General features: G+C 38.3%; 1 protein-coding gene across 1 annotated transcript in view; it reads right to left on the bottom strand.

The window, feature by feature from the left end:
• The window catches only part of BCAS3 (BCAS3 microtubule associated cell migration factor), a 789,343-nt gene that overhangs the window by 319,855 nt on the left and 444,780 nt on the right, over nucleotides 1–24,708 (bottom strand). The window contains exon 24 of the mRNA XM_044003231.1: nucleotides 21,479–21,576. Coding sequence (XP_043859166.1) covers nucleotides 21,479–21,576 — 98 coding nt within the window. The remainder of the gene's footprint in view (nucleotides 1–21,478; nucleotides 21,577–24,708) is intronic.

The following is a 24,708-nucleotide window of genomic DNA, read 5'->3' as shown; positions in this document are numbered from 1 at the left end:
GCTCAGTGGATAAAGCACCAGCCCCGGACTCATAAGTTCATAAGTTCAAATCTGGCCTCAGACACTTGACACTTATTAGCTATGTGACCCTGGGCAAGTCACTTAACCTTCATTGTCTCACCATCAATAAATAAATAAATAATAAAACAAGAGGACTGCAGAGAATGAAAGAGTCAGAGATGGACAGAAAAGCTTTGAGATTCTCCAGTCATCACTGGTGCCATTTGTTCCTTTGCCAAAGCAAATGGCCCCACCCTCACCTTATAGTCTGAGGAAAATAGTGGTTATATGAACATGAAAAACAAATATGGCAGGAAAGAGGAAGATTTGCCCTCTTTTGAAGAAGAAAGTAAGCAAAGAAAAAAAACTAAGCTAAGCATATATGGTCATCACAAAGACGGTTATTTTTTGTGTGTATCAAAAATGAAGTAAGATTAGGTGAAGAACATGTCCTTTTCTTAGTCCTCAGATTAAAATCCCTTTAAAAGGATGCTCGGACCCATTCGAGGCACTTGGGAGTTCCTTTCAAAGACCACTGAAAAGATCAATTTTTATCAGCTAGTGTTTCATACATTTTCTTAAAAGAACTGAGTGGCAAAGCCACCTCCATCTACTACAATTCTACCTTAATGACACCAAATCCTAGAATCATGGAATCCTAGCCAGAAGTGACTTTAGAGATCAAATGGTCCAATTTCCTCATTTGGCAGAGAGAGGAGGCCCAAGGAGAAGGGCCTTGTCATTTAAGTAGAAAAGCCAAGACTAGACTCAGGAAGTGCTACTACCTCCAAAAACCCCAAACCTGTAGTTCCCTGTTGAAGGGCTCCTCAAAATGGTTGCCATTCTTTTAGGGGTGAAATGTACACTGTACTTGGGATTGTGAGTTCCTTGCACTGCAAAGGAATTTGAAAAATCATCTATTCTATTAGGACTTCATCCATTCTGAACTGAGAATCTAAGTCCTCCTTTCTTAAAATCTCTGGAGAAACAGCTTCAAATGAGAGAACATTCTAGAGTCTCATAGCCTGTCATCAGATAGTTATCAGATACATTGAAGATGAAGGCAATCCTTGCCATTCCCACTGTTTTTTTACCCAGTGTTCAGCCAATCAGGTCTATGGGACATTGTCTTGCAGGCATGTTTCCTCTCCTAAAAGGAAGTCTTTTATAAAAACACTACAAATCCCAAGACAATATTGAAGACACAAGATTAATGGTTCAGTTTCTGTAGTCTTTCTCAAGCTAAACTTCCTTGTCCAAAAAAACTATTCCAAAAATGTTAGCATTCCCATTTTACTGGGGAGAAAACCGAGGCATGGATGGTGAGTTACTGTCAGAGCTGGATAAAGAAAAAGTTATGGTCAAATAATAGGGTTCAACTTTCTCATCTATGGTTCTATAATTTTAACTATAAAGATACTTGCCTCTGTGAAGACTGAAAAACCTTCATGATTTCCTCACACTGTACATGTCTCTTATTCATATTTTCCCTAAAATTATCCATAGAGGATCTATATCATATGGCTGGGGTCATTCCTCTTGTGTTCTTTCCCCCCCATGTCACCCCCAATATTTCAATGTGATCTTAATGTAATGCTACCCATTTATTGTCTCTTATTACAGAGACATATATTATATATATATAATAAATATAATACATATAAAACATATACAGAGTCTCAAATATATTATACATTATATATATATATATATATAAAATCATTGGTCTATCCCTTTTTCTGATCATATTTGTCTCTTATAAAGTTGTTTGGAGTTTTTTAAAGCTTATGATATAGAGGACACCCCTTTTGAGAAAAGTAAGGTTTTAATGCTACCATAGGCTCCAAAATAATCTTTTCAGTTGAAGCAAAAGTTCTCTCTGGGTCTCAGATTCTTCATTTGAAGGGGCTAGACTCAATGAACTCTTTTTTTTTTTTTTTTGGTGAGGCAATTGGGGTTACGTGACTTGCCCAGGGTCACACAGCTAGTAAGTGTTAAGTGTCTGAGGTCAGATTTGAACTCAGGTCCTCCTGACTCCAGGGCCGGTGCTCTATCCACTGCGCCACCTAGCTGCCCCCCTGGATGAACTCTTAAGGTCACTTTCAGCCTTAAAGCTACGATTCTATGGTATAATTAAAAGAGAAATCAATCTCAATTTTATTTTGCTATTTTAAAAGGCAATTAGAGGAGCAGCTCTCTGACTAATCAGAGGAAGCTTCTTGAAAAAGTTAAAAAAGAGCAGACAATTGACACTTAGTAGCTGTATGACCCTGGGCAAGTCACTTAACCCCAATTGCCTCACCAAAAAAAAAAGGCAATTAGAGAACACGTTTATTCATGACTTCATAATATCAGTGGAAAAGCTGAGGCACATAATAAGCTAGCAATTTGTCCAAATTATATTGATATTGCTTGACAGTAGAAGAAGAACCATTATCTGACCCAGGACTTCTCTTATTTGTTCATTCTACCCATCAGAAATAGCTTCTTTTGGGCCCAAACACTAACTGAAAAAAAATCACAGAAATAATTACTCTGAAGTCTGAAAAACCAACTTCTGAATATATTATACAAAACAAAGCAGAATCTCCTTATATGTGAAAACAGAAGTCAAAAGGAAGGGATTTAGGGATCTCTTGTAAGTTGCACAGTGGCTGAGAGCTCTTAGATCTTTATGGTAATAAATATTGTATTGTACAAAGGCCCATTGGGAATCCCAACTCATATGCTGCTCCATGATAGAAGATCAAGGTGTCAGGTCCAATTAGAATCAGCATGTTTCCAGCTTAGTTTTAAGCTTTAATTCACGCTTTGAAAAAGCAATTACTAAAATGTCTATAGGAAATACAATCACTCTGCACACAAATCACAAAAACTGTACTTAAAGTGTGGGTTTCAACCACTGATGTACCAATCTCCTACTGTTTACATTTTTCCCACAAGTAGATGGAAAATATGTGTGACCTTGGGCAATCACCATCCGTTAGAGCAAAGCCTTTTTCAGCTGGAGAAGCCATTATCTGAATTGATAGTGGCTTTCCCAGCTGAAAATAAATGTGTGATGCTTAAGAGGTAAGGACTTTCAGAGTCTGCAACAGCAGCATAGCTGCAATGATGCCCAGGTGAGCCGTGAATCCAACAGCCTTTGGCCATAAGTTTGTTGATGTCCCTTTAAATAGAAGGGCAGGGAACAAGCATTTTCTATCTTTTGTGGGACTGTGTAATAAAGACAGTAAACAATAAGTATGGTTATCAAATTCAGACAGCTAGGCTGTTTCTGGTCAACCATGTGAAGGCCATTTAGGGGTCATCAATCTTAGTTAATATAAATGGTTAATATGTATGGTGACAGTGAAAGGGAAATACTAGGAAGTGCAAGTTTAGGTAAGGAGAAGGCCAGATGGTTCATTCCTGCTTCTGACTAATGAGAGAAAGGTTCTTGAAAAAGTTAAAAAAGAGCTGGGAATGGTAGCACACATCTGTAATCCCTGATACTGTGAAGGCTGAGGCTGGCAGATTTTATATGCTTGGAAGTTCTAAGCTGCAGTGGACCAGGCTGATCATGTGTCAAAGTTCTGCATTAATAAGGTAAGTCTCTGGAGAGTTGGAGGTGGGCGGGTAGGTAGAGGAGGCACTAGATTGCCTAAGAAAGGGTGGACTGGCCCAGGTTGAAAACAAAGTAGGTCTCTCTCCAAAGCAAATCAGAGTGAGACTGGGCTCTATGCTACCCTGGTCTGAGTGCGATAGAGAGGATTAGTTTCTAAAAATAAAAATAACAAATTTAAAATTATTACTGAAATAATAAATTTTTATAAAATATAAGGAGAGAGTTTGGCTAGCTAAGGTAGGGAGGGCATCCCAGGCACAAGACTTTGCCTGTGCCAAAAGAAGGCTAAAAGGCTAAAGTAGGCTAAGGAAAGGAACTAAGATATTTACAATAAAAAACTCCAAACAAAGCACTTTAAGGTTTACAAAAACCTAAAAAACAACAATAAAAACCAAAGTGCTGTCCTCAAAACAACCATGGTTACTGCAAATTTACTATGCCCATCTCACAGATTAAGAAACTGAGGTTCAGAGAGCTTAATTGCCCTATTCACCTGAAAGAATGATCTCTACAGAAGAGACCAAGTCAAAAAATAACATTTTAGGGATTAACAGGGCACATCCTGTATCCAAAGCAGAACAGTTTCAAGGCTCCTCTAACCTTAGGGTACATAAACTCCTGACTTTGTAGCTTTCTAAATACTCGTCTGTTGGACACAGCAGCCAGCAAGTTCCAAATTCTGATCAGCTTTTTGTGGCAAATTGTTGCAGAAAAAAATCAATTTCCCCTCTTTTGACTTGGCTCTGAGTTACTAAAAAGCTAAAATTGGTAGATTCTTATTTGGAATCAGACTACTTTGGAGGTGAGGGTAGGAGGATGTATATTACAAAAGTTTTGCTTCAATGTGGCCAGGATACAAGCATATCAATGGTTCAGCTTTAATTACTTTTAAGAAAACCCTATCAAATCAAGCTTTATTCTAGTTTTCTATTTCAGTCAAGTGACAGAGAAGGCCATACCAAAATGGAAGCAGAGGAAGGGTTTTTCTCTCTTTTTCCTGCTTCTCACAGGTCAGGCCGCCATTTAGATCTGTTAAGAATACTGTACATACCTTTAGTTCATCTCCATTTCCCATGGGATCCAATTCAATCAGACTTGGCTCCTGGAGCCAACCTAATCCAAATGGATGGACCATGGTATATTAAGATTCCCATCTGGTGGGCTTCCAGTGTAACTGGATCAGCTCCCAAGGAAGAGATCTTACAACTCTTTGTAAGATCCATAGCGGATTGGGCTTTCCCAAATGGGGCTGCTGGTCACAGCCCAATGTAGCTCTCATCATGTTGGGTTCTTAGAAAGCTCTGTGTTGTTTTTCTTCAACCTTTTCCCTTGAATTAAAAAGCAAATGTGTACACTGAAAGCACATTAAAAAGTCAATACTGCCTCAAAGTGTGAAAAGGAAATGATCAACTAGAATAGAAACAAGCCCTATGTGTTTTCTGATGCTGAACCATGCACAGCCGCCAGGACATGGCTCCAGTTTCTCTGGGTACTGGGAGACATATGGTCCATTTCATCCTGACCTGGGATGTTTCCTTCTGCTTGTCATGTCGGTCACAGCTGCTAAGACCAGGACAGATGCTCAATCCTGCCTCTTTTTATCTAAGGCTGAAGAGGAGATACCCTTGGGGGAGTTAAGAAGTTCAACAGGAGGATCACTTCATGATATTTGCCTGGTGTGAGTTTCATGGCAGGATAGTTGGTTGTGTCTATTTCAATCTGTGTTCCCTCAATCCCCTCTTCCCTTAATTTCCCCAGGCTGTGTTCCATAGGGCCAGGTGAGGTCATAATTCCTGTAACAAGGGAAAACACTCAAATGGGCCTCCAAAGGGTCTATATAAGCCTTTTTCTTACCTGTTTTCACTATTACCTAGTTACACTCCCCTTGTATTCATACAGACCTTTTTTTTTTTTTTTTTTTGCCCCGAGGTTGGCTGCCAAGTTAGAAGAATGGATTTGTCATTGTTATGCTGGGGAATCTGGCTGTTCAGGGGACTGAAACCAGAAGTCCTTTGGATAGGCCCTTCCAGACTAGGTATAAGCCATTCCTATAGCTGCAGCAGCCATGGCATGGAGTCTCATTCTGACATGGCCCATGGTTGTGTGGGGATAGCTTGAAGACTTCCAGGGGGCTCACTGGAAATGTTTATTGTCCTTCTTAGACCAAGGGAAACAGGAGGATAAAAGAGGCAGAGCCTTTTCCACTCCCAGCTAGCAGACCATTCTTATTTCAAAACCTTATAATCTAGTCCTGTGAAAAGAATACTAACCAGAGAAGCCCAATTCTAGTCCTAAGTACAGCCCTCAGAGTTCTCTACAATTTGAACTCTACAATTTTAACACTGAGCCTTTACAAAATAGCTGTGGTCTTATTTGCTTGGTCCAGCAAAGGAAAATGTGCTACCTTTAAGGTTTAGTCTGACATTCAATACAATAGAAACCAGCCCCACCATGTCCCACAAGGCTACCCAGTGTGTAAGAAAGAGAGGCCACTAAATTGGACTGACATTACCAACTCCTTGGCAGTCCTCCAATAAGAATTTGGGGCTTAAAGTAACAAAATTCATTCCAGTCTCAAACTCTTTACAACAGCTTGGTCTCATGCAAAAGATAACTAAATTATTAAAACAAACAAACAAACAAACAACCACAGCATGTCCCAAGCTGGCATTTTCCTTGGGGCCTGATACAATGGGCAATCTACCTAAAATGGCAAAAGCCAGACCATCCAACCCTTGACAATGGATCAGAGAAGACTGAGTTTCTAGGAATCAAAGTGCTATATTCTTTTTATTTTGCAAAATTATTCAATAGAAAACAAACCATGTCCCAAGCTAGCTCCAGAAAAACAAAATAGAATTTTGGTTAAAAGCAACAATTTCTTGGTTCATGCTGTCTATACCATGCATAAAGGAATCACAAACCACTGAAGATAAGAGTTTCTACTTTAAGGGTCATGCTACTATGAAAAAAAATGTCACTAGAAACTGTTTGGGAGCAGCTAATTTTTCCAGGGTAACAAATATTTAAGTTGGCCACTGTAGATTAAACTGCTACAAGCAGAAGCAGCAGGCACAAGTCAAAAAGCACTATCTGTGGCTCAGGAAGGATCGTAAGCCATAACCTGGGTTTTCAGGTAAGACATAGATAGAAAAAGTATTGTCATTTCTGAATACAGGAATCATTTTATAATGCATTTGGAGTCAGATTTTATTTATTCTATGTATTATTTCTTCTAATATTATTTATATAGTTAGTAAGTTGGTTACTCACACTCCTTCCATCCTCCCTACACCATTTTTTATTCCTTCCCCAGGTAGCCCAATGGCAATTCCATTACCCACAACAGCACAGAAATTTTCCAATTCTATTAGGCCATTTATGGTTTTTTCAAACCTCAGAGCCAGGAGGCAAGGCAATCTGGACCATCAAAGTACCTAAACCACACTGCCACAACTTGTGGCTCAGGATATGCTGTTGTTGTTGTTTAAATAAATACACAAGAAAACAGAGAGAAATGTCTCCTATTGATTCCGCCCCCCCCCCCCAGCGGAATAGAAAATATCTGTTTACCAAATTCCTTTTTCAGTGCATCATACAGTCTTGGGTTCACCCTAGGAGAGTGGGAAAAATCTAAGAGAGTCAGCTCCAGAGAAGTCACAAAGTCGAACAAATTAGAGTTTTATATATTCTCTTCAAGTCCAGGTACCAAGCGCAATAAAGGAAAAAGCCAAACAAATTTTACATGTAGATGAGGTACTGTTTTGGAATAAAAAAAATTATTACCATAAACTACAAGTTATAAAAACTTTCTTTTTCAAACTCAGGTATACTTCTCACCTCACAGTTGCTATTAAAATCCTCGTACCCCAACCTCTAAAGACATATTGTTCTAGTCCCATAAGCATTACCTTTTTTTTAGTGAGGCAGTTGGGGTTAAGTGACTTGTCCAGGGTCACACAGCTAGTAAGTGTTAAGTGTCTGAGGCTGCATTTGAACTCAGGTACTCCTGACTCCAGGGCTGATGCTCTATCCACTTCACCATCTAGCTGCCCCAGCATTACCTTTTATGTGACTATTATGATAGTTTCTAGATTACTTTGAAAAATAGATGGAGGGCCAAAGCTTCCCTTGGCCAGAATTCACAGCTTAGCACCAGAAATCCTGAATGTGAGCACTCTGTAAAAACAAACTACCTTTATACTGTCCAGGTAATTACAGACTTAGGTCAAGGGCTCCAGACCATATTGATTACATCTCTGTGCAGTAAGGACCCTGCAGCACTGTCCGGCTCCACTCAAGCAGAGACAGCTTTTAAGTATCTGTGACGCCAGGAATTCTCATGTCCTATCAACGCCAGAAATGGGAAACCAATGACCACTCAGACCTGTCAGTTGTTGCCTACAGCAAAAAGGACAGGCTGGGAATTCACCAAGAGGGAGACTTCATATGTCAGCTGCATTCACACATCTTCACTACCTGAATAGTTGATCTATCTCAGCTACTCCCACACAGATCTTTTTAATAGACAGTTTCAGAATGAATATTTGATTGCATGGGGTAGAAAGAGGTTTGGGCTTTCTGAGGTGTCACTATAATAATGTATTTTAAGAAATAAGAAGGGTCTGGAGCCAGGTGTCCCAGTTTTTGCTCTCAGTTGATATGAACTTGAGACTTACCCCTCTCCAATTCATCCTCCACAAATGCCAAAATAATATGCCTAAAGCACAGGCCTGACCATGTCACCTGCCTGAACAAGAAACTCTAGTGACTCTCTCTTGCCTCTAGGCATAAACTCTTCCACTTGGCATTTATTTTTTTTAATAGTTTTTTTTCCCAATTACATGTAAAGATTGTTTCCAACATCCATTTTTATAAGATTTTGAGCTCCAAATTCTTCTCCCTCCCTCCCCCACTCCCCAAGATGGCAAGTAATCTGATATAATTTATATATGTACAATTAAGTTAAACATATTTCCACATTAGTCATGTTGTGAAAGAATCAGAATAGGGAAAAACCATTAAGAAAGGTTAAAAAAAATAACAAAGTGAAAATAGTAAGCTTAGATCTACATTCAGATTCCACAGTTCTTTTTCTGGATGTGTAGAGCATTTTCTATCATGAGTCTTTTGGAATTGCCTTGGATCATGGTACTGCTGAGAAGAGCTAAGTCTATCACAGTTGTTCATCGCACAATGTTGCTGTTTACTGTTCTGCTTGGCATTTAAAGCTTTTTCTTTATAATCTGGCTGCAGCCAACTTTTCCAGGCTTATTTCATATAACATTGCCTTACACTCTTGGCCAAGCTAACCGGGTTGTTGTTTACTGTACACAAAATTCCATCTCCAATGCCTATGCCTTTGCACAGGCTGCACTTAAAGCACAGAAGGCTCCTAATCACCTTTCTTCATCTTCAGAGAATTCCTTGCTTCCTCCAAAACTCAGCCTGAGCACCACTTCTTCAGGAAGCCTATCTTGATAAGCCCCCACTGATAGTGTCCTTCCCTAAGAAGTCATTTCACATGCATTTTGTACATAATTTTTTGTGTAAGCACATGTTATTTCCCCTCTTTGGTACCCTAGTCTAACAAATAACCCGACACATAGGAGGTATTTACTAAATGCTTGTTGAATGACTAATAAATATTTATTAAGAACATACCACTGTACAAGGTACTGTGATATGTTCTGGGTGATGTTACTTAACCATTTGTGATATTCATGAAAGGTGTCTTTTCTTTCTGGGGAGGCCCAAAGATTCTCTACATAGGTATGAGCTACTTGGAAAAGAACTACTAATACCATGGTAGTCTCCTCAAAAGAAGTTCATGGCAATCTGCCTGATGTCTAGGTTTTATAAGATTAAAAACTTTGACCTACTCCAAATCTGAACATGACAAAATGAAGAAATTTGACTTTAATATTTGAAGGCTCCGAGGCTATCTCAGCTCAGACAATCCATATGTTGATTCAGATACGAAACTTCCCATACCTTAGTAGAGAGCCCTGAGTCTTGATGGCTAGCCTTCTGGACAGAAGTCTTGATGAACTTAGTATAACACAATAGAATTTTAGCTCCTGGAGTCAGTACTATTTCATTTTTGTCTTTGTAACTCCAGCATATAACAAACATAGTACTTTACACATAGTAGGTAGTTAGAAAATACTTGTTGAATAAATGAATGATAGAAATGACAGATGCTCAAAGCCTTTCTGGATTGACAAGTCTTGAGATAATTTGGGTTCTGCTAGTTTAGCCTACAAGAACCCAGGATAATGCAGGACAGGGCAATACTAGAGTCTTTCAAAGGCAATGAAAGGGAACATTATTTATTTATTTTTTTTGCACGGGGCAATGAGGGTCCACTGTGCCACCTAGCTGCCCCTGGAGCCATCTTTTGAAGCAGCCTCCAGGACCTCAGCATAGCACAAGGATTCATTCATCAGTAAAGCCACATTTGGGCATGAATATGAATATGAATATGAAACTTTTCATTTCATTGATCAGGAGATGGAGGCCCAAAGAGGTGAAGGAAATCACTAAGGATCACACAATAAGTTAGTGGCAAAATTGGGATGGGAACCCAAGTCCTGGTGCTACTATCTATACATGGTGCATGTTCTTCCTACTACAAGGCCACTGCCAAAGTTCCTGAACAGAGAGAACCAGTTCTGGACTGATTATTTGCTTTGAGTCTGGTCTGACAGCTCTCAACAATATCCAGGGGAATAACAAGACCGATTCTCTCCCTGGGTGAAGTGGTGGGGCTCACTTTTGTCAGGCTCAGGGGAAATATACAAAGACTGCATATTCAATGGAGAGAAACTATTTATTTCTCAGCTTACAGATTGCACCTATAGCCACAGTCCACTGGGGCTCTGGGACACAATTTAAAACATTGTGGCGCTAACAATTTGACATACAAGTCAAATAAGACAAATGGATTTCCCGGCTTAGACTCAAACAAACTCTAATAACTGCCTCCTCTGGTCTCCCCCTGACTCAAGCTATATAAACAGACATGCCTTGAGTGGAGGTCTATGAATTAGAGTCCAGAAAGAGAAAGATACTAGTCCTGGACTCTCACCTGTCATTGTTAGGTAGCTCTCATGCTCAAAAGTGTCAGTTGGAGGGCCCTTGTTATTCTCCCCAGAGATGGCTCAAAAAAAAAAAATAGCTGGAAGCAGAAGAGAGTGAAAACTTCACTCTTGCAATGTAGAAATCACAGATACGTTTTCATCTGAGACAGGAACCAAAAAAACTGTGTAGTTAGAACAAAACTTTCTCAATTGAGAAACATCCTCTGCCCCCCACCCCCACCCATTCTTCCCTCAAAAAAAGTAATGGTGATTTTCCTTGTAACTGGACTAGGATAAAATTTGGCTTTATGTTGTCATGCCTTTGATCTTCTTCCAGCAGTCTAAAAATTAACATCCCTCTGGAAGGGAAAGGAGGGGAGGGGAGAGAAAGAGAGAGGCCCAAGGAAAATGGAGAAGCTTGAGCTTAGTCCAGAGGAAAGCAGAGTGACTTCAAATAGGATCAAGGAAGTCTATCAACCAATGCTGTTCAGGTGACCAAGAAGTAAAGCCATGTTGCTGACTCTGCATAAATTCCAGGAAACAGATCGTTTTCATTATGGGCAAAAAGCAGGCCTGTTTCTTATGTTCCTGATCTCTGGTATGACCTCTACCTCCAACCCCCTCCAAACAACATTATTCTTTTAAAAATGATTTTATTTATTTCATTAAATATTTCCTGATCACATGTAAAAAATCTTTTTAAAAAAAGTTCTGAGTTCCAAATTCTTGCCTTCCCTCCTTGAGAAGGCAAGCAATTTGATACTGATTATACATGAAGTCATGCAAAATTTATTTCCATGTTAGCCATATTGCAAAAGAAAACCAAACAAAAAAACCCAATAAAAATACAGTTTAAAAGTATGCTTTAATCTATATTCAGAGTTCATCAGTTGTCTCTCTGAAATTGATAGCATTTTTCATCATAGATCCTTTGGAACTGTCTTGGGTTATTGTTTTAATCAGAGTAGCTAAATCTTTCACAGTTGCTCAGCCTTACAATATTGCCATGATTATACAATGTTCTGTTGGTTCTGCTCACTTCACTTTGCATCAGTTTGTGTAAGTCTTTCCAGGTTTTTCTGGAACCATCCTGCTTGTTATATCTTATAGCACAATAGTATTCCATCATTATCATATACCACGACTTATTCAGCCATTCCCCCATTGATGGGCATTTCCTCATTTCCAATTCTTTGCCGCCACAAAAAGAACTGCTATAAATATGTTTGTACAAATAGGGCCTTTTCCCTTTTCTTTTCTCTCCCTGGGATACAAACCTAGTAGTGGTATTGTTGGGTCAAAAGGTTTGCACAATTTTTAGCCTTTTGGGCCTAATTCCAAAATGTTCTCCAGAATGTTAGGACTAGTTCACATTTCTAAGTGCATTAGTGCCCCAATTTTTCTACAACCCCTCCAGGATTTACCATTTTCCTTTTCTGTCATGTTGGCCAATCTGATAGGTGTGAGGTGTCTATCTAGCTCTGACAGAAGAAGGTTGAGGGGTCCCCTTCTAGTACAATATACTTTTCCTCCTGTAATTCATTTAACTTTTTCTTTAAGAATTTGGATGCTATGCCATTTGGTACATATATGTTTAGCATAGATATTACATTATTGTCTATGGTTCCTTTTAGCAAGGGGTAATTTCCCTGCTTATTTCTTTTAATTAGGTCTATTGTTGCTTTTGCTTTGTCTTGAAATCGTGATTGCTACCCCTGCCTTTTTGACTTGAGCTGATGCATAAATAGATCCTGCTCCAGCCCCTTATTTTAACTCTGTGCCTCTCTGTTTCAAGTGTGTTTCTTTTTGAGGAATGTATTGTTGGATTCTGGTTTCTAATCTACTCTATTCTCTGCTTCCATTTTATGGATGAGGTCATCCCATTCAAATTCACAGTTACGATTACAAACTATACATTTCTCTACATCCTGAATTTTTTTTTTTTTGTTTCTGTTCTCTCTCTTTTTATACTGTCCCTCCTCTCAAGTCTGTTTTCCTTCGGACCACTGTCTCCTTTTATTTGCCCTTTCTTTTCACACAATCTTTTGTTGTCTCCTTCCCCTCCTACTTCCTGTTGCATAAGACAGATTTCTATAACCAGTTCAGTATGTATATGTATTTTCTCTCTTTGAAACAATTTAGATGTGAGGTTCAAGTGTTGCCACCCCCCACCCCCACCCCACACTGTAAAAGTCTTCCTTGTGCTTCTCTTTTATGTGAGATAATTTCCCACATTCTTCCTCTCCTTTTCTCTTTCTCCTGGCAAGCTGTGTAATTTGGCTATAATATTCCTGGGAATTTTCATTTTGGGATCTCTTTCAGATAGTGATTGGTAGATTCTTTTAATTTTTATTTTTCCTTCTAGTTCAAGGATATTGGGACAGTTTCCTTTGACACTTTCTTGAAATATTGCATCTAGGTTCTTTCTTTGATCATAGCTTTCAAGTAATACAATAATTCTTAGATTATATCTCTTCAATCTATTTTTCCAGGTCAGTTGTTTTTCTAAGGAGGTTAATTCACATTTTCTCCTGTATTTTTAAAAATTCTTTTGACTTTGCTTTATTGTTTCTTGCTGTCTCATGGAGTCATTAGCTTCTGCTTGCCCAGTTCTAATTTTTTTTTTTTAGTGAGACAATTGGGGTTAAGTGACTTGCCCAGGGCCACACAGCTAGTAAGTGTTAAGTGTCTGAGGCTGGATTTGAACTCAGGTACTCCCGACTCCAAGGCCAGTGCTCTATCCACTGCGCCACTTAGCTGCCCCCCAGTTCTAATTTTTAAGGAATTATTTTTTCAATGAGCTTTTGTACCTCTTTTTCCAGTAGGCTAAATCTGTTTTTAAAGATGTTATTTTCCTCAGTATTTTTGTGCCTCTTTTAGCAAGCTAATTAACAAGTTGTCTTTTTGTGATTTTCTTCCTTTGCTTTCATTTCTTTACCTAATTTTCCTCTACCACTCATTTGAGTTTGAAAATCCTTTTTGAGCTCTTCCAATAATTCTTGTTGAGCTTATGTTCAATTCAAATTTTTGTTTGAGGCCTTGCTTGTAGCTATTTTGACTTCGCTGTTTTCTGAATTTGTGTCTTGATCTTCCCTATCACCACAGTAGCTTTTTATGGTCAGGCTCTTTATTATTATTATTTGTTCATTTTCCCACTCTATTTTTTGATTTGGAATTTTATGTTAACATTGGGCTCTGTCCCCGGCATTGGGAGCTTCAGGATTTTTCTTCACTGCTGTTTTCAGAGCTGGTTCTTAGGGCACTGGGAATTTTTAGTGCTTCCAATGTGATGTGATCTGAGGAGACGTGTGGTCACTGCTCTCCAGGTCTGCATACTGGTCCTTACCCAAGAAGGACCCGTGATCCCTTGGGACTGAAAACAATACTGTTCCTCAGGGTCTCTGATCCTTTAGGGTCCAAAATTATACTGTCCCTCAGGACTTGCACTTCCTCTTGACCAAAAGTGCTTCTTTCTGCCCTTGACCTATGTCCCAGAAGTGTGTATAGGCAATGGAGTTGCCAAACAGCACCTGGTAAATCTTTCTGACCAATTGCCAAGTTGCCTTACCATCTTTGGCTTGAAAGCTCCTGAAGCAGTTGTTGCTTCTATCTCAACCACCTAGTCCCACTACTGGTGTTTCATTCATATGGGTTGTAGGTCGGCCTCCTCTTTCTGTCACAGATCTCTTTCTGATGTCCTATGTTGCCTTGAGCTGGCTGTCTCACTCTGACATTTTATTGGCTCTGCCACTCCAGACATTATTTGAGACATTATTTTAAAGTTGTTTGGGGGGCGGCTAGGTGGCGCAGTGGATAAAGCACCGGCCCTGGATTCAGGAGTACCTGAGTTCAAATCCGGCCTCAGACACTTGACACTTACTAGCTGTGTGACCCTGGGCAAGTCACTTAACCCTCATTGCCCCACAAAAAAAAACAAAACAAAACAAAACAAAAAATAAAGTTGTTTGGAGGAGATTATTGGAAAAGCTCACCTGAGTGCTTTTTTTATTTTGCCATCTACCTACTAAAAAGAAAACTTAAGTTAATACTTGAGCTGAAAATCTTAACTCATTCAAACTTGGGACCTAGGCAATGTATTGTTGGTGGTATAAACCAGACCAACCAACTATTATAGAAAGTAATTTGGAACCACACCCATATAATTATATATACCTAGTGACACTATAAGGCATACATACCCAAAGAGATGAAAGACAGAAAAGACAGGAATCATAGTCACAGAAATATCCTTATCAGCACTTTTAGAATAGAAAACAACTAAAAACAAATTAGGTGTCCTTGAATAGCTGTTGAATAGCTCAAGAAATTATAGTATAAGAATGTAATGGAATATTATTTTGCTGTAAGGAATGACAAAAGGGATGGAGTTGGGGGCAGCTAGGTGTTGCAGTGGATAGAGCACCGGCCCTGGAGTCAGGAGGACCTGAGTTCAAATGCAGCCTCAGACACTTAGCACTTAACTAGCTGTGTGACCCGAGGCAAGTCACTTAACCCCAATTGCCTAACCAAAAAAAAAAAACAAAAAGGAAAAAAAACAAAAACAAAAAGAAAAGGGATGGAGCCTGAGAAAACTGGAAAGATTTCTGTGAACTGATACAATGATTACAACAAGGCAAAGGAAAACAACTTCAAAATAAGACTAGTTAGTCTTTAGAATTTGACTAGTCTTTAGAATTTGACTAGTTAGGTTATACTAATTTGTTACAAAAGGAGGGCTTCTTAAGCAGTGAAAGAAAATGGTATCACTGAAGTATCAATAAAAATACAGAACAGACCAAAAAGAAGTTGGGGTGGGACACGAACTAGCAAGGGACAGTATTAACACCACTGTATTCAATTTAACATATACTTAAAAATAAACTATGCACGGGTCAGCTAGGTGGCGCAGTGGATAGAGCACTTGCCCCGGATTCAGGAGGGCCTGAGTTCAAATCCAGACTCAGACACTTAACACTTACTAGCTGTGTGACCCTAGGCAAATCACTTAAAACCACTTGCCTCACCAAAAACAAACAAAAAACTATGCAGTAGAGATTAATTGTTTCATATATAATCCTTTTGCCTTGTATATGAAAATGTTCTTGTTTATCAATGTTTGTTACATTGTTATATTTAAAAATTCAAAAACATTTTTAAAAAATCACTACTTTTCTTTTGGGTCAACTTCAACACATAAAAGAGGTCCCAAAATGTCTCCTTCTAGCAAGTACCAGAAAATAATTTCTATTCCTAAAAGTATTTCCATTTTCTTTCATAATCATGCCAGAATCTGCCTGACATTTAGAGACATATTTTATTTGCCTGACACAGCTATATTTACTTCCACTTCCATATTATACTATCATCAACAGTATATTTTATCCAAAGGATAACTTTCATTTTGTAGGTATTTTTTCCCAAAGATTTAAGAATGTTACTTTGGCATACCAGAAGTTACAAGGTCCCCTGCTATGAGGAAAATGGTTGTAGCATCACTCAGAAGATCTGGAAGTGTCCAAGTAAAGAATGGAGAGCCATTTGCTAAAGATGTCAGAGAGATTACTACATGGGATAGGAAGGTGTCCTAAATTTATTCTAAGGTCTCTTCCAACGTTGGGATTCGATGCTTTCCTGGAAGACATCTCTACAATGAAGGTACAAACCAAGAGAAGTGTACTTAGGTAGATGTCAACCAGATTTTTCCAGACTCATCACTGATTATACAAGAATAGGGACTTCAAGTACCCTAGCAGTGTTGGCCTACCAGCTCTGAGAGGTGGCATGTTCAGTCAGTAAGGTGGTGTGATTGAGATTTTCCCCACTCCTTAAATATAAGAGATTTAATTGTAATAGCAATCAGTATAATAGAATACAAATGGTGATTTACTCTGTGTTCTTTGATTACTTATAACATAGAGCATAGATATTATTCTTTATATACTCTTAGTACTTTAATCTCATGCCATAATGTGTTTTCAGATATCAATGAATTGTGAATTTGCTCTTGTTCTGAATAACTAAATCCCTCGTACTGTACTTATTGTTGTACATTGTGGTTAACCACAACTTCTAAAGATAGTATTCCTCAAGCTGAAGAGGACCAATTAGCTCATTTGAGATCATGACTGACCAGGATGCTTCATCATATATATGAACACTTGGTTCCTAAGCTGATGTCCTACATGGTCAACCAATCAGCTGAAAGGACATGACCTTTCTGTCCAAAACCAAGGACCTCCCAGTCCATTAATAGTTAAAGGAACATCTGTAAGAATTTCAGAATCTCAACTGAATGTATGAATTGTTTGACCTTGTGATGTAGATAAAATGGGAGGTGTTAATGTCTTAAAATAGTAAGGTATATAAGCATTTAAGCCACTTAGGGGTATAAAAGTCAGAGACCTGTAGAGCTTGGGGGTCTTTCAGGTCCTACCCCTGACTGACCAGCTTTATTGTGAGATAGGTACCGTCTCTCAATAAACCCATCTTTCTATGGCTTGGAGGCTTTGCTGTTTTTATTTCTTTGTTGGACATAGAAATTTTCTCGACAGTGGGAAATAAAATCAAAAGAAGCCTTTGAATACTATATCATCTATTAACTACTCAGCCATGTGTTCTTTAAAAGGAATGCATTTTAAATGGCACACTACAAAGTATAAACCATGAAAATAAATTTTCAAGTGGCTTTGCATTTGGGATAGATAGAAGAGAGTCATGGGATTTAGCCAAGGTAGTGGTATAAATTGCTTCTTCTATTAATAATCCCCACGACCAAAAAGAGTAAATAGTGAGATGTGGGAATATTTACAAATTCTCTCAAGTCCAAATTCTTTCTTGGTAATCTACATCTAGACATGATGGACTCTTTTTTTTTTTTTAGTGAGGCAATTGGGGTTAAGTGACTTGCCCAGGGTCACACAGCTAGTAAGTGTTAAGTGTATGAAGCCGGATTTGAACTCAGGTATTCCTGACTCCAGGGCCAGTGCTCTATCCACTGCGCCACCTAGCTGCCCCCATGATGGACTCTTATGAGATTATAATACTCAAAACAATCCTCCTTTGGTGTACAGGGAGGAAGAACGAATTTTACAATTATGAAAAGCCCAAACCTTTTCACTCACTTAGGAAGAAGATAAAATAGTGCTACAGAATAGTTGGACCTCATTTGGAGCACTGTGTTCAGTTCTAAGTACCAGAATTTATGATGACCATTGACAAAATGGACACTATCCAGGAAAACAACCAGGGAATCAAGGCAATTCAAGATTGTGCCATCTGAGAATCAACTACAGAAACTAGATATCGTTAGCCTAGAGAAGACTTTCAGGGAACCATGAGAGTAGTCTTCAAATATCTGAAGCAATTTCAAATGGAAGAGACGTTAGACTTGTCTGGTTTGCCCTAGTACCAAAATTGGACAAGGTTCTATTTTTTCCCAGCATTCATAGCTGGTTCCACTTATTAGGATGAGAACTAATCATACCTATAAAACCCAGGGTTTTAGTAGTAGCAGGGATAGTAGTAGCAGTAGCAGAGATAATTTGTTTGTAAGGAAAAAAATCCCTATAGTCTATATTCTTCATCACTACAAATCTTCAAGAGGAGGTTAGAAGTCCATTTTATGGGGATATTATAGAAGGGACTGTTGTTAACACACATATTGGTCTTAGTTGGCCTCTTTGGTTCCTTCTGACTCTGAGATTCTGTGATTTTCTGAACATAACTCAATTTTTACATCTCACCAATGTTCAAGTATTGCTATCTTACTGGGTTTAAATTATACACATATCACAAAACACACAGAGAGGTGATGATAACCTACAGAGGTATAAGTCTATGACTTTTCTCTTAAGGTACCAAATTTGCCCTTTGCTAGGATTACTAGAGTTATTTTTTTTTAAGTTTTCAAAAGAATGTCTCTGGAAAAGAATGAAACATAACTCAAGAGAGACAGTAAGTTGTAAACTCAATTTTCAGGAATTCTTTAGTGAAAACCACCATACACTGTATTATGTCTCTTTTCTCTTTCAGCACCAAGAAAAAACACTAGAGTTTAACTAAATGTCTCCAAAAGAAAACTCAGGGTTAAGGGCTTGTAAGTATAACAATTTCTAAAGTAAGAATTATTTTGTGAATTCCAGGAACAAAGACTTTAGAGCTACTTGACACTAAGTTTTAGTCTCAGTGACTGAAAAGTAATCATATTAAATGGGTTTATAGAACCACCAGGCTGAACACACACAGAAAGAGCTGTCACCACAACAGTGGAGAGCCATAAAACGTGCCACAAGAACAATTAAAAAGATGATAAACGTGGTCTCATAAACTGTCTGAAGGTAAGACAAAGTGATATTGCCTGATAAGAGGAGGCGCCACAGCCGCCCAACCTCTAAGCAATCAGCCATCAAACAGCAAGATAAGAATCTTCATAAAGCACAGCAGCCTCCAATGCACAGATGGGTCAGACCCAGTGAAGGACTTCCTGGTTCAGGAGTGGTGATAAAAATTTACTGCCTCCTTTTAAAGGAAAAACCTAAAAAGGTATTTTCCAATAAACTTGTTTTCTTAAAGAAATGAAACCATCCTATCTTACAAACATCAAGAGAAAATCAAGCCAGTTACAGTCATGGTGCTCTCCTCACATCAAATAGATGAAACTCTGCCTGAAAATGTGACAATAAAACACAATCATCTACTTCAAAACCAGGTGTAATGTGATTTGCTCCACAGCCACACAGCATCCAGAAGACCTCCTCTGAAGTGACATAGGGAGTGGCTTTTTGTTCAAAGTCCAGGCCCTCATCTTTGGCTTGTTCCTTTCCAAGGTTCCTTGAATACATGTGTCTTACTGTCTTGAAATAAGTAAACCAGTCAGTCCTACTGAGAAAACAGCTGTGCCTGCCTGCTTTAATTGGAAGGGATTTGGGAAAGGGTTGGAGCCCAACTACTGAAGTGGCTTTTCCCTACTAAACATCAGGCCTGGCCCATTCAGGTTGAGGCTTGGAGATATAAAAAAATATCCTAAACATGGCTGTGACCACACTTTGATGGAATAGGAAGGAAGAAAGGAAGAAAATACATATTTATTAAGCACTTACTAAGTGCCAGAGGCTGTGTTAAGCACTTTACAAATATCTCATTTGATCTTCACAATATTAGAGGCAGAAAAAAGACAATATAAAACTAAACTTTCTTACAGTTAAGCAAAAGAGTGCTTAAAATAGTTCATTATGGTCTTTGCACACTGCCTTCAATTAATTGGATAGGAGCTAAAACAGAATTGGTGCTACAATGGTAAATGAGGAATTAATATCACCATACCATGTAATCCTGGCAGTAGCTACCTTCATTATGAACACATATGGCAAATACATCAGGAATATGTTCTTACTCATTCGCAGTAGCTACTTTCCTCTAAAAATTCTAATCATCTGGTTGTTTTAAAATGTAAAAAATACCAACAAATTAAGCCTGTGGACATGGGACAAAATATTTTAGATTAAAACACCTAATGTCCAGATGCACAGTAGTAAATGAGAACCTTACAATTAGCAGTAGCCTTTCGTTAGTATACTCACACCAGTGACCTGAGATTATCTTTTTTAAAAACCCTATCACACCTAATCCTCAGCAGAAAGACAGAGAAAGATGTATATAAGTCTTCCTGTCCCCAGAAGGCAGTCCTGGTTGCCAAGTTCAAACTAAAGAGACAAGTTTAAAGTCCTTCAAAATAAGGATTCATACAGAAAGTAAGGTGCCCTGGTTATGGGTACTTACATAAAGCAATTATGAGACCTGACAGCTTAAGTGACCTAAAAAAACCTAGGAAAACTGGTAGCCTTCAAATTTCAGAATCTAAGCATAGAAATCACTAGAAACAGGAACCCAACACCCCTCATTATTTAAAAAAATGAGCTTAAAAATCTTGTTCTGTTATCATTTTTGTTTACAGTTTAAGCTTCAATCCAATCAGTAGTTTCTAGGGATTCTAAAATCATTACAGATTAAAATCCCCTCTGACTCAACTGTTTGACTAATGCTGTATGTTTAATAATTCCACTTGTGAGAGATTTTATTTGACAAAATCCTGCTGTGGGCAATCTTCAGATGCTCCACATCTGCATCAGAATATAAAGTATCAAGGTCCCTGTTTTTTGTACAAAGGCTGTGTCTCTCAATTTGGAGAGATGAGAAATTTATTACTAAAATTAACATACAATTTTTTTTTTAAGCAGCCATGCCTGCAAAGTTCCACCTAAATGAAAGATAACTAATGTCACCTACAAAGGCCTTGCTCCTTGGCACTAATGATGTATATTGTAGGGAGTTAATAACTCTGATAGAATATAGTTAAGGTAATGAATTTCTAAACTTTATGCTTTCAATAATAAAGGCATTCAAGCTAGAGCATTTGGGCTCTCTCTGGTTCCATAGATCAGGCACTTTGATACTCAACAGGTTGAGTAAATTGAACCCATATATTGTATTTATGTTATGTGTCAAGCCTGCTGATCCTCATTCAAGTGATCAAAGGGAAAATAAGTCATCAACATTATAGCCTTCAATATTGTGTTCATTACATTTAATCAAGTGCCAACTCCACCATACCACTCACCAACTTTAAGAATGTTTAAATGTATGGCAATGTTTAGCAACACACGAAGGATAGAGTATTATATTTAAAAATACAAAAAAGGGAAGAGAAAACATTATTAGCCATGCCAGAAAACAACTAAAACTGGACAGAACCAACAAGGCATCAACTCAAACATAAGGAATGGTTTTCTACCTGAGGCAGCATCGATCACTGTAGAAACTCCCCTTCGATCAGAGACTGGACGAGACGACCCTGGCATGCTGACTGGGTCAGAGCGGACTGGCTGGATCCTGCAATGCAATTTAATTTAATTTACTTCACATATGTTACCGGTGTCAGAACTGCCGCTTGCTGCAACAGATCCTAAATCAAGAATGCTGGGGCAGCCCAATCCATTAAAGAACTATTTATTCTGAAATCAGCCAACCAAAGGAGCAGCATTTTTCCTGATTTTGGTACAGGACTGAAGCACAGCATACAAGTCTCTTTTGCTTGTCTTCCTATGTGTCAATAGCTTTTTTAAAGCTATAGGCTTGGTAGGGTAGAATGTATAAGGGAAAATTTAGAGGAAATGGAGAAATAAAATAATACAATTTCATATTGTATTACAAGAAAATGTATAACAAAATCCCCTATGTAAAAAACCAAAGTATCACCAAACAGGCCATGTAAAGAAGCAAAATCTGACATAAAATTCCAATTCTCTCATGCAAAGGCAAGGAGAGAGAATGGAAGTGGGGCCTTTTTCCTGCTCCGCTGGTCTCCTGGCTGCACTGCACAGACAGACGTGGACTGGAGTTTGACTCGGCCTGGCTCTCGGTTAACAGCACGCGCTTGACTCAGTCTCTCTCCCCAAAGGTGGCCTTCGACTTTTGGTGAGGTTTTTTTTTTTTTTTTTTTTTTTGCAGGCAATGGGGGTTAAGTGACTTGCCCAGGGTCACACAGCTAGTAAGTGTCAAGTGTCTGAGGTCGGATTTGAACTCAGGTACTCCTGAATTCAGGGCCGGTGCTTTAACCACTGCGCCATCTAGCTGCCCCGACTTTTGGTGAGTTTTATACGGAATATAGACTAAGCCTAGACTTAAGACGATTTGTATTGTATTTCTACTTTCCTATCCTTCTAATCAACATCACCTTGTGACTACCATACAATAAAAGCTCTATCTAGAAAACCAGAAGCTTCTTCCATTTACTAGTCTGGGAGATAAATTAAGGGAAAGGTTAAGTAGGGTAGATTTATGATCTAATATCCAATTTTAATCTCACAGTTTATTGTGTACTTGTTTTGTAGCCTCACTAAGTAAGGCATTGAGTGGAAAAAGTAAAAGCTGGTTCTTGCCTTCTAGGGGCTTATAGTCAAGTTGAGATGACAAGATACAAGCTCAGGAAAGTATCAATATAAACCAGTATATGGCTAAGTGCCAAAATAAGTGGCATGGATTTTAATGCTAAAGATCTGTGATTTCATTGATGGGTGTACACTTTTCACTAATAAGAAATCATAAACCTTCTAGGCCTTACTATATAGTTTTGAGAGGCATGGTAGCCTCCCTTTCCCTCCAAATCATCTTGTAGTGGCCAATCTTCTTTTATTATTTAAAATTTTTTTTTTCAATAAGCAACTGAGAATGAAAGAAAAACAAAATTCTAGTGTATTTCTTTTCTTCTCTTATTATTCTTTTAAAATCACCAAGATAGCTGCTCTTTACGTGGTGGCAAGGAATTGGAAGTTGAGGGGATGCCCATCAATTGGGGAATGGCTGGACAAGTTGTGGTATATGAATACAATGGAATACTATTGTGCTGTAAGAAACAATGAGCAGGAGGAGTTCAGAGAAACCTGGAGGGTCTTGCGTGGGCTGATGATGAGTGAGATGAGCAGAACCAGAAGAACATTGTACATTGTAACAATTACTGATTTACATTAGCAGAGCAAGTTTCCACACAAAGGGTTTCCTATATAAATAAAATTATAGTTCCAAACAAAGAAGAAATGTAGTACATATAGGAAACTAGTCAGAGATGAGGTTGTTAGGACTATAACATGGAGACCAGAATTCTATTCCTTCTGAATAGGACTTTGTCTCTGAGCACTGGTGCATTATGGAAAGCTCATTTTATTTTAGCCTTTATCTTCTTTTCTAGGAATATAACCTATAGTTAGTTAAAAGTTTATTTAGAAGACTATTTGGATGTTAGTTGTCCCTCCTCTCTGACACAGTGCTGAATATTTAATGGGATCAAGTCTTTTCCTTTTGCCCTAATCTTGTTTGACTGTGGTTGGACAGCTTTGGAGCCTCTGTATTAATTCAGTTCTATTTACATATTTAAGCACCTTCTGTGTTCCATGCTATGTATTAGACCCTGGGGATACAAAGACAAAACCAGCCAATAATCCCTGCCCTCAGAGGAGCTTCTATTCTACTGGGATTTGCATTTTATAAACCTCAATATGGCATGGCCTTTGACTTCCTATCTATTCAAATCACTTCCCTCTATCTTTGCTGTGGATCATGAGCTCCTACAGAACTGCTATACTTTCAGCCCTTTGTGTGGAAACTTGCTCTGCTAATGTAAATCAGTAATTGTTACGCAACTTTTATATGTCAGAAGTGGGACTTGAACCCATGTCATTCTGATGAGGCCAGCTCTTTACCCACTATACTTCTGATGTACTGTATACTCACATACAAACACACAAACTAGATTCCTGTTTCATGAAAATGGTCATGCTTTTTGCCATTTTTATTGATATTTGTTTTTCTATAAGGAATGTCTTACACACATATATTCATTCATTCATCCAAAAAACATTTATTATATGGTTACTATGTGTAGAGTATTCTATTAATCAGAAGGGAAGATCAAATGGTATTGGTCCAACATAGTTCCTGATCTTATTCATTTAACAATTCATTTAAGTGCCTACTAAGCACCAGATAAAGAAAACAAAACAGTCCCTACCTTCAAGGAGCTTATATTCTATTGGAGGTAAGAGGACAAGGGAAAACACCACGGCATAAAATCTAGTGATTGGAATAAGACACACATAGATCTACAATGCAGTAATACATAAAAATGGGGGCATAAAATGTGACCTGGGCATACTGGTAACCCAGATTCATACTCTATGTATACCTACGATTAAATGAAAAATGCATTAGAGAATTCCAAATCAAAGAGTTTCATGAGGGCCAAGGGACAAAGTCATTAATGACAAGGATAATCAATACACAAAGGCAACTTAAGATATTAAGTTAGATATGAGTTGATGATCTGGATCAGTGGGCTGTTCCTTATCATGATGAAATTATATGTCCAAACCAAAGGAAAAATTATTTTTTTGCTTCGTTTAGTTCACTTTTCTTTATGAAAAGATATAGCAACTTAAGGGGGGGGGAGTAATATTTAAATGATACTAT

The sequence above is a fragment of the Dromiciops gliroides genome, chromosome 4, assembly GCF_019393635.1.
Source record: "Dromiciops gliroides isolate mDroGli1 chromosome 4, mDroGli1.pri, whole genome shotgun sequence".
Taxonomy (NCBI): Eukaryota; Metazoa; Chordata; class Mammalia; order Microbiotheria; family Microbiotheriidae; genus Dromiciops; species Dromiciops gliroides.
This window is presented reverse-complemented; position numbering and strand designations above follow the sequence as displayed.